We start from the raw sequence: 16,137 nt of genomic DNA, 5'->3' as shown, positions 1-16,137 counted from the left end.
CTAAGGTGCTTAACTCTAGTATGTGTGGCCCTTGGTTCAATCCCGGGTAAAGTAATTTTGTAGTGACAAAATTGTGACCGTGAGTTTTCTCACGGTACGTCTGTTTCCGCCCATATTCTCGGTATACTAATCTTCCATCATTCACTTGCCATCATCATCCGACTCTCTTAGCTCGCAGCACATAATTGTAGATATTAAATTGAAAGATTTCGTGTTTCATTTTCATTAAATTTTGAGGCTAATTTAATGTTTTGAATTCATATTAGTAAATCTTACGCTTTTCATTATCTTCATTTTGCGATGAGCTCCAAAATAACCGCGGAAATGGTATTCCACGTAATCTTTCACTTTGTATATAGTTGATGAAGGTTTTTTATAGTATTTTTAGACTTCCAAATATCATCTAATATATAATACATATGCTAAATGAGGGACTGTACTGTTAACCGTGTAAGACAGACAGGAAACACGATATTAAAAAGCTTAATTGGTAACACAAGCACGTGTAAGCGAGAAGTTCTTTAGAAAAAAATTAATGATGGCATACGGATAAACATAGTATTTTTCATTGAAAGTATTTACCAATGTTCCCTATCAAGTAGACTGATTCACCATATCATGATGCCTTATATTAGATATCTGCATTGCTTCAATATACATATGTGGGGAAACAGTCGCCTCGTGGTGGGCTTACTCTCCGACAACCACGAGTACAACTGATGCGTATCCTGCTCTCACTACTAAACACCATGCCGCAACATCTGCCAATTCGTTTCCTCTTCTGTGATATGCTGGAATGAAAATAAATGGAATAAAGGATAGTGATGCCTCAGTGGAAGTCTGTTGAGAAGTCATCATCCTAGTCTCCTTGTCATCATTAAACGGTTTCAGTTGATTATAGCAAACGCCACAGGTATGATAGTGAACACCACAGGTATAATGATTATAAATGCCTTAATGCGGGATGTAATCTCGTTCAGAGCACAACAATAGATAATATTATCTGGATTTCCACATGCAAATCGATATTGCTCTGTCTGGTAAACCGGATTCACATACCATGGCACCTTCGTCAAAAGAATAATGTTAATAGTGATAAATATTCTCAAAGCAATGGCACAATTCTGTAATCTAATATCTCTAAGTAATATCTTCCAGATCGAGGATACGCTTTCTCTCAAAGTAAGTACGAACTTGCTTCTGCTGTCTGATGTTTTTCGATGATAAGAATTACTTCGGTTAAAAGTACAGAGAAATTGGGCCGTATGCAGAGTCATTTTGACGCGTGATTAGTGCCATACTAAAGAGTTCGACTAACAAGGTTCCTGTAGTAGTCAGGCCTTTAGTATGACGCTAATCATGTATCGAAACGACTCTGCATAAGGCGGATTAAGTCTAAAATGCTTATCTGGAATTACGAAATGTAGTAATGAACATGGCATTTCAATGAGTGGTAACATTATATTACATCCTTAATACAATAGGCAAGCCCGTATTCAGGTATGTGATATTCTGTGCTCGAGCACAGGGCAGAACATTATAGGGGAGGCAAAATTTTGTATTTCACAATTTTGTAAAGATTCACAATAAAGTAATATTTGAAACAAGCAACCCACAGAGTACGTTCAAGTTCGAGAAAATATGCTGATGTGTTCAATTCGCTCTAATTAGAGTACTTACTAATTAGCTAGCTTATCCGATTATTTTTAAAAAGTCGGCCACCCCCAAACTAGGAGATGAGGATTAACTGGAACATAACGTAAAATGATATCGTTAAACTCAGCGACCTCAAAAACTATGAACTCAACACTAATAGATGTAATTTTCGATTACATTTAAAATCACGTTCCGTATCTGGGAAATGGAGCATACTGATTTTCAGGCAGAACACATCTTAATCATCATTGAGAGAAAGTTAACATGCTCGAAAGGTTACGTTAAAGCTAACATATCGTAAAGTTTACGACTGGCTACAGAAAACTAATTAGAGGCACATATTCTAACAAAACGAAACTTTAGTGATTATAGTTAGTAAGAATAGATATACTCTGTTTCAGAAAGAATACAGTTACGAAGAATTTTTTCTCGAAACTATCGATCAGTGCGCCTCGGCTCGGCTATTGGAGAAACGAATACACAGTCTAGTTTATGTTAATAGCCGCTATATGTCAGTTGTCTTGTTTTCCTTGGTAACCGTCATAACTCCGCATGAGAAATCTTTTTGTGTTGTAGAGCTTACGAAATGGAATTCCGTGATTACAGTGCAAAGAGGTTGCATGTTGAGATACTCAATTGATCCTTGGAATGGGTGGTACATTCGCAGATACAGGATGTGTATGTAAAGGAAAGTGCTCCGCCATCGTGTTCCTGAAGAAAATGTTGCAAGGATTTAAACTGCTTTCCAACGTAGTCCTTCAAAATACACTCGTCGTGCCAGTCGTGAGTTACAAGTGACGACAACAATTTGGCGTGTTTTGAGACGTCGGTTGGTTATGAAGCCGTACAAGTTACAGCTGTTACAAGCTCTGCGTCCTGATGACAAACGCAAACGTGTGGCATTTTGTAACGAGATTCTGGATGCTATTGACGATAACAATTTTGCACAACGCATCTTTGAGTGATGAAGCGACTTTCCGTGTTAATGGTCAGGTAAACAAACAAAATGTTGGAATTTTGGGCCTACAGAACCCACATGCAGTCATTGAACATGTACGAGATTCGCCCAAAGTCAAGGTGTTTTGTGCGATATCCCGATCATCTGTTTGAGGCCGATTCTTCTTTAATACAAAAAAGATAATAGTCAGGAGTATCTTCCGATGTTACAAAACTGGTTGTTTCTGAGGGTGCACGAAGACAACTTAACTTTTCAACAAGACAGAGCAAACCCCTCACTAGAGTCGCCAAGTGCGTGAATAATTAAATGAAACTCTACCGAACCGTTGGACTGGTCGTCAAGGACCTAGCGAGTTAGCATGTCTCAGCTGGCCTCCACGGTCACCGGATTTAGACTCTGACTTCTTCCTTTGGGGTTTCGTCAATCACACGGTTATGTACCACCACTCCCACAGAACCTAAAAGAGTTGAAAAACCGGATTCGTACTGCCATATCAGTGACGCAAGACATGCTTGCCGAGTATGGGAATAATTTGAGAATGGATGTGATATTGTTTGTGTCACTGATAGAGGACATATTGAACACCTGTAGTTTGAACTTTAAACTGTAATTTGAACTTGAGAGGTTCGTAAATATGTGTGTAAAATTTCATATTCGTATGTCTGATAGTTTAAGAAATATATGCATTCGAAATACGTATGTTCTTTTAGAAACAACCTGTATATTTGAACCTTATCGTAGCAAATATGATTGAAAGAAATGCTAAATCTTCTGCACGGAAGAGATTTAAACAATGTTCTGAACCGATCTGCTTGTTTCAGTGGCAGCACAAAAGTGACGTTATAATCCTCTTTGCTGAAGGGCAGGTGCAACAAATTGTTCGAAGCTGGTTTCGCGGCTGGACAATATTCTTATCTGGAACCAGCGTTTTCATGGTAACAGCAATGTCTTGGCGTAGTTTGGTGGCAAATTTGAGTATTGAACCCATTTTTGTAGGTAGCCACGGTTCATAAAGGACTGCTGTGGATTTTCATCAGTTGACTTGTTCGTCCAACGGTATCCATTTTTTTCTCTAAGGCTTACTTTATCAACAATTCCTAAGTGCGGATCTGATGTAGGTCTTGATGTTGTGTATGGATTATGTTGAGTAGATTAATCAGTGGCGCTGGTGGAGGGTTGTGCTATAATCACAAGGAAATTAGATGGTTCTTGCGAAATATCTGTAGTCGGCACAGGAGTTATTTTCTTCTTCGGTGAGGTTGCTTCTTCATCCTAACTTAAGCTAGCATCAGTTCTTGCTCTGCAGGTCTATAGCCTGGATCAGCATCAGAGTGGTTGCTGCTTATAATAATATCACGTTCCACACAACCTTGTTCATCATCAGAACTAATACCTTGGTCCGAAGTATCACTCACATTTTTTCAGGTATTTAAACGTGAGGTCGATGTCATCAATACTCTTTCGATTGATTTTGTAACTTCAAAAAAATCTCTAAATTAAAACATGATAGAAGTCAATAGTAATAAGTACACAAAAATCCAAGCGTTATTCCTAACATATCCTAAATCTTACGAGCAACTAGCTATTTCAAACCCAACCAGACAGAAACTGAGAAAGATAAACGCTGATTGGCAGTACAGGTATAGTGAAATACGGCCCTCAGGGAGAGGGTCCATTGTCGGTGCCGAAGGGAAGTAAACATCAAAATTATACAATTCGCTTGTAAAATTTACACGTTAGCTTTCTACGGTTAAAATTACGTTGTAAGTTTTGTAACTTGTAGTACCTAAACTACTACTCAAGAAGAGGTGGTGTGTTTGCAAAATTACGGCTTGTTTCCTTGTTTGGGACAAAAGTTTGTCTGAGGAAGCGGGGACGGCAAATTATTTAGAGCACAGGGTAGCACAATATATAAGTATGGACCAGCCTCTAGCAATAATTTTGCAGTTACTCCGGAAAGATAACACTATATTAGGGTATCAATTTAACACCAGAATAATATGGGCCACGGTATGGTAGTAATGTGTAACAACAAGCGAACTTGTAATTGCTGCTGTTAACAGTGAAGCGCATCGCTTCGTATGTTAACATGTTTAATACGATGATATTTTTCAACAAACGTCTTGGCACACACAAAACAAATTATTCACAAAAACTTGAGATTAAAAAAATTATTTGGTCTAGGAATTAATTCGTGCGGTTGGTACGCACACATTGAAGCTGTAGTACAAACACAAAATACATAAATACCTTAAGAAAAATATTGCCCATCGCTAGCCACCACTTTCGCCCATCTGTCAGGCAATGTACGGATTCCGTGGAGAAAGAAGTCCTCATCCATGGAAGCGATCCAGTCAGAGACCCATGTTTCGATATCTTCTGAAGAAGTAAACCGCTGTCCAATCAAATCGTTGTTCATGCAATCGAGCAAGTAGTAGTCCGAAGGAGCAACGTCTGGTGAATACGGCGGGTGGGATAAAACTTTCCATCCGACATTTTATAAATAGGTTTTGACCGGTTTTGTGACATGTGGGCGAGCGTTATCATGTTGAACAATAAGTTTATCATGTCTGTTCTCCCATTCTGGTCGTGTTCTGGCCAGAGCTTGCTTCAAACGCATTAATTGTCGTCGATAACGTTCTCCATTCATAGTTTCACCCGGTTGCAGCAGCTCATAGTACACCACACCTTTCATATCCCACCATATGCACAGCATAACCTTTGCACAGTGAATATCTCGTTTTGGTTGTGATGGACCTGGTTCACCTGGTTTCACCCAGGCCTCTTTTCGTTTAGGGTTCTCGTAATGGATCCACTTCTCATCACCCGTAATAATTCGATGCAGAAACCCCTTTCTGCTCTGTCGTTGAAGCAGCAATTCGCAAATGGTTTTTCGTCTTTCAACGTCTCTGTCTTTCAATTCATGTGGAACCCAATGTGACATCTTTTGAATCATTCCCATGGCTTTCAAGCGTTTTTAGACTGTTGTTTGATCAACGCCTAATGCTGCTGCAAGTTGTTCCTGCGTTTGACACGAATCCTGCTCGAGCAATGCTGTCAATTCTTCGTCTTGAAATTTTTTTGGCTGTCCAGCTCGCTCTTGGTCTACCAAGCCGAAATCACCACTTCTAAACCGTGCAAACCACTTCTGACACGTTCGCTCAGCTAGAGCATGGTCACCATACACTTCCACCAAAATACGATGACTTTCAGTCGCACTTTTCTGCATGTTAAAGTAATGCAGCAGGACACCCCGCAAAAACACTTTATCAGGCACAAATTGCGCCATGTTCACTTAACTACAAACTGGTGTTGTTGACGCTTTAATCCACTGCCCTATACTACGAACGATACGCGATGACAGGGGTTTGCAACACATGTGTGGATACAAGGAACTGTGGGACGCTCCGTTCGTTGCGCCATCTCTTGTCCACCCGCACGAATTAATTCCTAGACCAAATACTTTGTGTAAGAGTAGTTAAAATTAAACGACTCTAAGGCAACAAGGATAGCAGATGGAATAACGTTTAAAAAAAATTATATTAAATAAAGAGGACATTTTAACAAGAAAATATAAGATTTTGGCCATAAATACTACTGTAGAATTGAAGGTTCTCTTGACTACTCCGTGCATATAGAGTGTGACCATGCATGAGAGAAACATTCACCAAGATAAACAAAAACTTACAAGTTCAAAACTAAATCATTACATAGAGCAATGTTTCCCAGACTTTTTCAACTTTTGATACACTGCGGGTGTAACTTGAATTTTTGAGGTACACTCACAAATATAATTATTTGTAAATATAAAATACCGCGGTAACTTTTTTTCTGGGATTACTGACCTCCTTCTCACAGAGAAGTAAGCTCTATCACTGGTTTTCCCCGTGATATATCATTATGCTTATTTTTCATTTTAATTTAAAAATAGAAAATAATTACGATGAAACATAAGAGAGAGATTTTTAAAAATACACTTTTTTTTTTACCGAAGTCTGTATCCAACCTTTGACTAAAAAGGCAGATAATTAAATAACGAACGAACAAACAATTCTCTTGTACTTTTAAAACACGAGTTTAGGTAATTTGTAGGTATGTTTGCTTTGTCGAAAGGATGGAATGATATTTTTAAATTTCAAGTTACGAAAATGGCTGCAACAATATAGAGCAATAATGGGCATAACAATGATAACAAATATTTTTTTCAACATTAAAAAGTACAGAAAATTAACACAATATGAAATTTATAATTTATTAACATACTTACCTATAAGTTACAATTTCTAAATATTATATGAGGGTTAGAATTGCTGAATAGTATTGACAATGTAACAATTTTCTCAATATTATCTATTAAAGGTTACAATTATTTAATAATAATATATGAAAATTACAATTTTTCAAAAATAATTAAAACAAGTTGGTGCACGAAGCGAAATTAATCTGCAAATTGAGCTTGATATTCTTTCATAATTTTCTTCAATTGTCGACGGATAGTTGACGAACACATCCTTGTATCGTTTTTCAGTTAAGAGCTGTAACCTGCTCTTAAATTTGTTTGTGTTCATTACAGAAAATACTACGTAGGCAAGTCAAGAAAGACTTGGACTGATTTTTTTCCCGGGAGTTCTGTTAACGCTGGAGCTTCATAGTTTGGCATACAAGTAGGGTGGGTCTTGCTGTGCATATGTATAAAATGTTGTTAAGGAATCATTGCATGTTTGGTAACCACGACTTTTTATTGCAGGTGATGTTCTGCACCGCCTCTAGAAGTCGCCTGTAGAAGAAATGGAGTCATTACGAGATGAACAATTTGCAGCTATACGGTTCTGCGGTTCTGCTATCGCCTGGGAAAAAGTGCGACAGAAACTCTAGGAATGTTGAGAGCAGCCTACAAAGATGACGCTCTGCCACGAAGTACCGTGTCCTGGTGGTTCAAAGAGTTTAAAGAGGGCCGAATGACAATCACGAAAGCTGGTGGCCCAGGTGTATCAGCGTCAGCTGTTACTGAGGTGAACATAAAACGGCAGCAGTCATTGTTAGAGAAGATCGCCGCATCAGTATCGACGATCTGGCAGCCGCACTACGCATATCTCATGGCAGTGCCTTCACAATTTTGCATGACCACCTCCACATGAGCCGAGTGTGTGCTCGATGGATTCCGCAACTCCTGACACCAGAGCAGAAGGCCGTTCGAGTGGAGACTTGCAGGGAGCTGTTGCAAAGGTTTGAGGATGGTGGACACGCCTATATCGAGTCAATTGTCACCGGCGATGAGTCATGGCTTCATCATTTCGATCCTGAGGGTAAGCAAGCCAGTACGCAGTGGAAGACACCAGGTTCGCCCACACCAAAAAAGGCAAAGATTGTGAAGTCGGCAGGCAAGGTGATGGTGATCTCGTTCTTTGATCATCTTGGTATGGTGTATTAACATGCTGTTCCCTCCGGCACTACTGTAACTGCAACATATTACGTGTCAGTCATTCAGACCTTACGGCAGCACATTGCGAAGAAACGACCAAACCTTCGCAATGGCGGCTGGAGACTCCACCATGACAACGCGAGACTACACGTGGCACATGCTGTCCTCGAATACCTACATCAGCACAATATCAACTGTGTGCCACACCCACCATATAGCCCAGATCTCGCACCGTGCAACTTTTTTCTATTCCCTGCCTTAAAATCCAGACTGCGTGGACGTCGCTTCTCCGATAATTCCGAAGTTTTGAAGGCATCGGAGGCGGTTTTGAAGGACCTCTCAAAGAAAGGCCTGCGACACGTGTTTGAGGACTGGAAGACTCGAATGAAAAAGTCATTCAAATGGGCGGGGTCTATTTTGAAAAGGATCATGTGCCTGTTGCTGAGTAATATTAAATTGCCTAGAAAAACAATCAGTCCAAGTCTTTCTTGACTAGCCCTCGTACTTCACTTAAGTAGGATGTAGAAAAAAGATTGAGAACTTTCACAGTGTTTGCACAAATAGCTGGATATTTTCTTCGAAGAGTAATGCAGAATGATGCTAAGTCTGGCTAGAGCTTCTAATTTCGATCATTCCTCACATCAATTAATTTACTTTCTTCGTGACTTTTAATTTGGCTGACTGTAGGACAGAGGTAGAGGACCATAATAATATTAAATACTAATAGCCTAAATATAAATGTTCCTATGTCTTGCAATTTGGTTGTTATAGAATTAATAATTTTTCGATTTCCTCGCGACATACCGGTTGGCAAACGCTGATATAAAGTACCAAAGATATTAGTGTTAGAAATAGAAAAAGAGAAGATGCTATTGTGGAAGACAAGAAACGAAGGAGATAGTATACAACTTAAGGGAATTGTGCCGCGAAATTTGAAAAGGGAATAGACATGATATATGATCAGACGCCAGAAGTTGAATACAGAGAAACGAAAAATATTGATCCAAACTATGATTGAATAGTGCGTACAACTAGTGAATAGATCCCTGGTTAATAACACTTAGGACTAATATGATTTGTCAACTGTATGTATGGACTCATATTTCGCAAAGTTTTTGGTCGGATACAGATTCACGTTTTTATGGGATAACTTGTGAGCTGTTAACCTAGACATTTGAGTATACGCCTTACTACACTGATCACAAGAATAAGGTTTTCCACCTGTATGTGTCTGAGCATGCCTCATTAAACTGCTCTTTTGAGTAAAACATTTACCACAAACATTACAAGAATGAGGTTTTTCTCCTGTGTGTATTAGCATATATCTTTTCATATAAAAGGTTGCACTAAAAGTTTTGCCACAGATCTCGCACCTATTTGAGTTCCCAATTGAGTGTTTTAAGATATGTCTTTTGAATGAATGTTTGTCACCATATTGTTTTCCACATTCCTGACAACAGTGTGGATCATCAGAATGAATTAATATATGCCTTATTAAAACTTGTTTCTCATAAAACCTTTTACCACAACTTTGACAACCATACGGTTTTTGACCTGTGTGCGTTAGGATGTGAGCTTCTAATTTAGACTTCTGAATATATGTTCTACCACACATCTCACATCTATAGCGATTTCCACCGCCATGTTTAAGATTATGCCTTAAGAAATTAGCCCTTTGGTTGAACGTTAAACCACATTCATGACAGCAATAAGGTTTCTCGCCAGTGTGAATACGCCAATGAATCTTTAAAACAGAATGTCTAGAAAAATATTTGCCACAAATTTCGCAACTATAAGGATTTCCAAATGTGTGTTTTTTCATGTGTCTGTTGCATGCGTACTTGGAACTGAATTTCTTGCCACATTTCTCGCAAGCGTGGGGATTTTTAACTGCATGTGATATTACATGCTTCATCAAGGTAGTTCTCTTGTTAAGCTCTTTTCTGCCAAACTGATTTACATATGGCTTATGACTAGTATGAGATGAAACGTGTGTTTTCTGCTTTTCTTTTTCATTAAATTTCATTCCACAGTCGTGACAAGAGAAAGTTGCTTCCCTTGGTTGCACTGAACTATGTTCTTCTGATTTAAAAATGTACTTAGAGGTTTCGTCACATTCATTTTGTTGCGCACCGAGAGTCCTGAAACATTGAAAATTTATACATTAAATAAAATTATTAATTTTAGCCAATATGTATGGCTGCATTTGTCCTCTACATAAGAAAATTAAGAACACTAAGAATTTGAAAGTTGTTAGATGGAAATTAATTCTGAAATTGAAAGCTACGATAAATCTCTCAAAATAATTTAGGTGCAAAACCTAACCCTCTGATTGTTATAAACATAGCTGGGCACTACTTGTTGAGAAGAGAGTTTATCACGACTGAAGTAATATCATAATTCGCCCTTGCTGATAAATGTAGAAATGTGAAAATTGAGATATATATCTAAAATTTCGGCACGTTTCCATTGAGAAATGTAAAGAGTAACAATTTGATAGTATCTAAGAACATCATTTTAATGGTTCATTTGATTTATAACGATTATTTTCAGTAAATCAGGTTTCATTTTATAGTTTCTAATATAAAGTAAATTAAGAAGAGATAACTATATTGTCATTTTTGTCACGAATGTAAGAGCATAAGAAATGTGAACTCATATAGTATGAGTCATAAAGTACTACTGAAATATAAAAAATAGTAGCAAAAGTTACAGAAATGTAGGACTTTTTTCTTAGATTTTGCCGAACATCCCATGAATAATTTTCATAGATGTTAATTACAAATTTGAGTAGTTTATTTAAGTTTGAAAATGAGGTAAATTGGCTTTTGATGTTTTACACATACACATGTACACCTTACATGCTAAGATAATTAGAATTCACATACGGAGGTAAGAATATGTCCATTAGAACACAGTGTACAAGGAAAACAGAAAACAAGACAACCTAGTATCAGAAAATGAATAGCAATGTAATCATAAAATACATTGGTATATGTGTAGTAGTTTTTAAGTCAAAAACCATATCAACTTTAGTTTTTAAATACACTAAGAGTACTTGGCGAGAAATCCAATTTACAGTTTTCCTATACCCTTGTTATTAAGTTTCTAGGAACCTGCATAAAAAATAACAGTTTAGGTATAAAATTCTAGTTGTAATATTTGTAACATTACAACCATCTACTCAGGGAAATCACGTGGTGACGCTTCTGAAATCGTGGAGGCTTTCCCAACAATAACACAAAAGAGATGGACGGGAAAATGTGTAACCCAAGTACCCTAGCAGCGATTAGTACAATCCGCTTATAATGCATTACAAACTAGTAGAAACAAAGTTACAAGGAATTGAAAGTTCGCTCTTTTTCAAAAAGATTTGTATTGGAAAAGTTCTTTGGTAAGTATCACAATCAGTTACATAGATGTTTTTTTTTGTATATACAGGGAGTTCATGCATGAATGACGGAAAATTTGGGAGATGCTTCTACAGGTAAAAAGAAGCAAAAAATGTCATATGAACATTGGGTGAATGTGGCTTCGTTTGGCCGCCAGATATATCTGAAATGTCACGTTCCGAGGCGGCATTTTGCAATATCGTGAGGATGGAGAGAAATAGGAATGTCGGGTCAAAAGATTTCAAAGGAAACCCCATCGGAAGAATCCAATTATGCATAAGTGATGGCGAAACAGTGGCGGACCAGTGGGACCACACAGAAAATGAATGAAATGCGGGGAAAAGTGAAAAATTTATACTGACAATATGTACGAGGGGATGTTAAATGTAATGTGCAGTAACAAACGTTAATGAACAAAGGCAACAATTGCTACACTGTAGGGACACTATAGGAATTATTGTAACGGAAAGAAATAGGAATGGCGGGTCCAAAGATACCAAAGGGGACCCCATCCGAAGAGCCCAATTATGTATAACTGATGGCGAAACAATGGGATACAAAGAAAGTGAATGAAATGCGGAGAAAAGTTGAAGTTGGTGAAAACACAACTACTTGAAAGCAATCAGGAGCAAGAAATAAAACTCTAGGTGTACTGTATAGTACATGTGCGAACACAGAGGGCACATAGGTGGAACAAGGGAGCGTGCAGAGCGTCGGGTTGCAGAGCTAACTATATGCAGTGGTAAAAGCGTGGGTAACTAGAGCGTTAGCATTGAAGGTGCAGAGGACAGCGCACAGTCCATTCGTAGCAAATGGGGCAATCACAGTAACAGCACAAGCGTGTTAGTGTTGAACTTTACAGTCACGGTAATTACCCGTGTGTATGAGAATGAGGTTTACTTTTTGTCGTCTGAAACAGTGTTGATGCTGAGAAACGCGGAACGGACAAGTGCTGTGTGTAATGTACCACGATGATTAGGGTAGTATACACTAAAACCGAAATGACGTGTATGCATTTGATGACCGGTTTAGCGGAAGGTAATGAGGGAGAGGCACGCAGATTATACGCGTAACGCTACGCAGATCTAAAAATTGCAGGACTGGGGATGTTTATTCGCATCCATTAGCGATTGCAGTACACTGGGTTATTCCTCCCCAACAGATATTCCGAGGCGACGACGTGTTCGAACACCCGCATTGGAAGAGAGTGTACTGCGACATGTGAGTTTCAGTATTAGTACCCGACAAATAGCAAGGCAGAAATACGTTTACATCACTTGCGTAGTAATAATCTCAGAGCATACTACGTACAACGAACGCATGCTTTATACGATGGTGACTATAAAGCCCGACGACGATTTTGTCGTCCGTTATACCACCGCTGCCGTGCATCGCTCACCTTTCTAGCACAGGTGTTGTTCTCGGATGAAGAATTATTCACATGGGATGGCATCACAAATGCCCACCATGACCATCGATGGACACCCAACAACCCGCATGGAATTGACGAGACGAAGCTACAACAGAGTTTCTAATTGCATGTGTGGGCTGGTATGATTGGCCACAACGTTGTGGGACACACTTCTTACCATAGTGTTTGAAAGCAATAGAGTATCTCCAGTTTCTGACCCAGGGTCTACCTATTCTACTTGAAGACTTGCCAGTGTGGAAACGACAGTATATGTGGTTTATGTATGATTGCGCCCCATTCATATCACACCATTCGTACATATCTGAACGAAACATTTCCATGCAGGTGGATAGATGGTATGGCAGAAGAGCATGGCCCCCACGTTTACCCAACCTGAATCCCCTAGATTTTTTTACTGTGGGGTTACGTGAAGAGTCTCGTGTATACACGGCCCGTGCATTACTTTGAAGATCTTCGCCAGCATATATGTGCTGCATTTGCCACACTACGGAAAACTCCAGCGGTATTGCCATCAGTCAGAGAACCCTCACCCCATCGTCTAACTCTCTATCTTGATGAACAAGGAGGACATATTGAACAGCTTTTGTAGGATGGCATTATGTTCACCACGGTAAGTACAATACATCTTGTTTTTACAGTAAATCTTCTCTCTTCTTCCATACGTGTTTTGTACGATCTGCACGTTTCATCACTAAGAGTGTTCCATGCGCCGCCACTGTTCCGCAGTGCGTGTGCATAATTGGATTCTTTGGATGGAGTTTTCTTTAAAATCATTTGACCCGACATTTCTATTTCTCTCCGTTACAAAGATGCTCCTACAAAGATATTCCTACATTCCGCCTCCCATACTATGGCTACTGCGTAGCCATTGTTGCCTTTGTTCACTAACATTTGTAGTTGCATGTTCCATGTAACATCCCCTCCTACAGTTTGTCAGTGTAAATTGTTCACTTTTCCCCGCGTTTCATCCACTTTCTTTGTGGTCCCCTTGGCGCCGCCACTGCTTCGCCATCACTCACGCATAATTGGATTCTTCGGATGGGGTTTCCTTTGAAATCTTTTGACCCGACGTTCCTATTTCTCTCCGTTCTCGCGATATTGCAAAAGGCAGCCTCGGAATGTGACATTTCAGATGCCTCTAGCGGCCAAACGAAGCCGCAATTTTCTGTCATTGATGCATGACCACCCTGTATAGAGGATATAATGATGTATAGAGAATTAGGTACCTGGAAATATTGCACAAATAGAAACAAAATGATAATAATTGCTATTCAGCTTAAAATGTTATATAAGTGAGACCTTTGGAAGTGTGTAAAACATTTCTCGCTTTCGTTTGCTTATATAGTTTAAGTAGATGTAACTACAAGTTCACAAAAATTCATGACTGTTCCAAACTTGACCAGTCCTTTCTAAATCTCGGAAATGGTATCTGATACGAAATTGCTGTAAACATTATAGTTTTTAAAACTCTCTATATGATTAGAGTGGATCTTATGCAAACACTGTTCTGAGACGAATCTCATTGAAAAATGGCAAATTTTCAGTTCCTTATTATCCTTCATTTCAAATACATTAAAATGCGATCATAGTATTCAAGATTAAGATAATTTGAGTGTTTTTTGCTGCATCTATCTCAGTTATGTTAATAGTTGTAGAGGTTTCCAAGATATGAATGTTTGTAATATTATATACGTTGTAAATTTTCGTTCAACATGTAGATTTGAAATATGTAATAACCTCAAGAAGTGCCTCTTTAAAAAGATTACTTATATGTTCGTAGCTTCAATATTAATTTGATAGTATTGCACAGTGTGTCAAACATTTTCTCGTCTTACAGTTTCGCACTATTAAAAAGTTTAGATAATTTTTATCTAGTAGTTGAAAAGTAAGAAGGGTGTATCAAGATAAATGGTCCAGCCTAATATCTATCTATCTATCTATCTATCTATATCTATCTATCTATCTATCTATCTATCTATATATATATATATATATATATATATATATATATATATATATATATATATATATATATAGGAGTGTCACTAAATTTGAAAGGGCTCAACGCAGCTCCTAGTGCACAGAAATCTTTTAAAATAAATATGTTAATACAAAAGAGCATGTGCCGAACCATGTGTTGATGCTTCTGAAATTCTAAGTGAAAACATGGGCATATTTTACTCTCACTGAAACAATCGCGAAAGTTTGAACAGTTTTGAGGGGAAACGCTTTGGCATTAGTTTTACAGTTTGGTAGCTATATTAATAGGTTCATGCCACGGTTTGCGCATACTACAACTCAAAAGGTATAGCAAATAATTATTTGAAAGTATAGCGAAATATAAAATTGTACATGCGGAAACTGTAATTTTCGGAAACAGTGGCGTCTCGACAATACTTCTATTAGAGCTGGCCAACTTCAAAACGTGAAATAAACACAAGGGCCGACTTTGTTTAACTTGAAAGAAGTGCTAGGTATTGAACCACGTTCATAACGAATAGTTTAAGATAGATGATAACCTATAGCTGCTACAGAAGCTATACTGTTGGGAAAAAAGATGACGAGATGTATTAGACCTTTGAAAGAACTACTGTTGTATGAATCAACAGAACATGTTACGTGGAGATACATGGGAAGTAGCATGTGAAAAAATGCATGTCAAAAACAAATCCGGAAACAACGGATGCTGCGAACGTTGGCAGAATGTTATGAAATGGAATGGAAATGTACATAATGGCTTGTTTGTAGATGATGCAAAGAACTCCGAAGGTGAGGTTCCGGAATGGAGGCGTCAAGGGCCTAAATTTCACAGCCACTCTACCAGCAATTGTTGGGTCAAAGGAAGGAAACGGTTGAAAACCCAAGAGTTCTTGTTCCATTCTGGCGGGACTTGGATAGACTTTAGCGAGAGACTATCCAGTGTGATATTTGTTCCGGGCTTTCCGCAGTCAAACCAGGCGAATGCCGGGAGGGCATTTGAAAACAATGCTCTTGTGAACACCTTCGGATGCCTTTCCCATACAAAATCGGTACCTCATCCAAAGGTAGTCCAAAGTGACCAATGTCGACACTTGACGTATCTTGTCTACACTCAAAATGAAATTTCGCACCAATCCAGGTGCATGTTCACTGAGCCGTTTTGCCATTTCTAACAGCACACATTAAACTGTGCCAGTGGATGTGTCTTGGAACTATTCTGGATAGAGTAAGAAACATGTACATTACCTTTCTCAATACGTATTATGTGTGGCTTCAAACTTGCGATTGCTGTGATGTC

The 16,137-nt window shown here is 38.5% G+C and overlaps 1 protein-coding gene across 2 annotated transcripts in view; it reads right to left on the bottom strand.

Annotated features, from left to right (window-relative positions):
• Nucleotides 1–6,139: 6,139 nt before the first annotated feature.
• The window catches only part of LOC145684158 (uncharacterized), a 71,056-nt gene continuing 61,058 nt past the window's right edge, over nucleotides 6,140–16,137 (bottom strand). For both annotated transcript variants that reach the window (XM_081756128.1, XM_081756127.1), the window contains exon 3: nucleotides 6,140–10,177. In XM_081756128.1, the coding sequence (XP_081612254.1) occupies nucleotides 9,103–10,177 (1,075 nt within the window). In that variant the 3' untranslated portion in view covers nucleotides 6,140–9,102. The remainder of the gene's footprint in view (nucleotides 10,178–16,137) is intronic.

This window comes from Thermobia domestica, chromosome 4 (assembly GCF_964235325.1).
Source record: "Thermobia domestica chromosome 4, izTheDome1.hap1.1, whole genome shotgun sequence".
NCBI lineage: Eukaryota > Metazoa > Arthropoda > Insecta > Zygentoma > Lepismatidae > Thermobia > Thermobia domestica.
The sequence above is the reverse complement of the archived record's forward strand: the minus strand, read 5'-3'. Positions and strand labels throughout refer to the sequence as shown.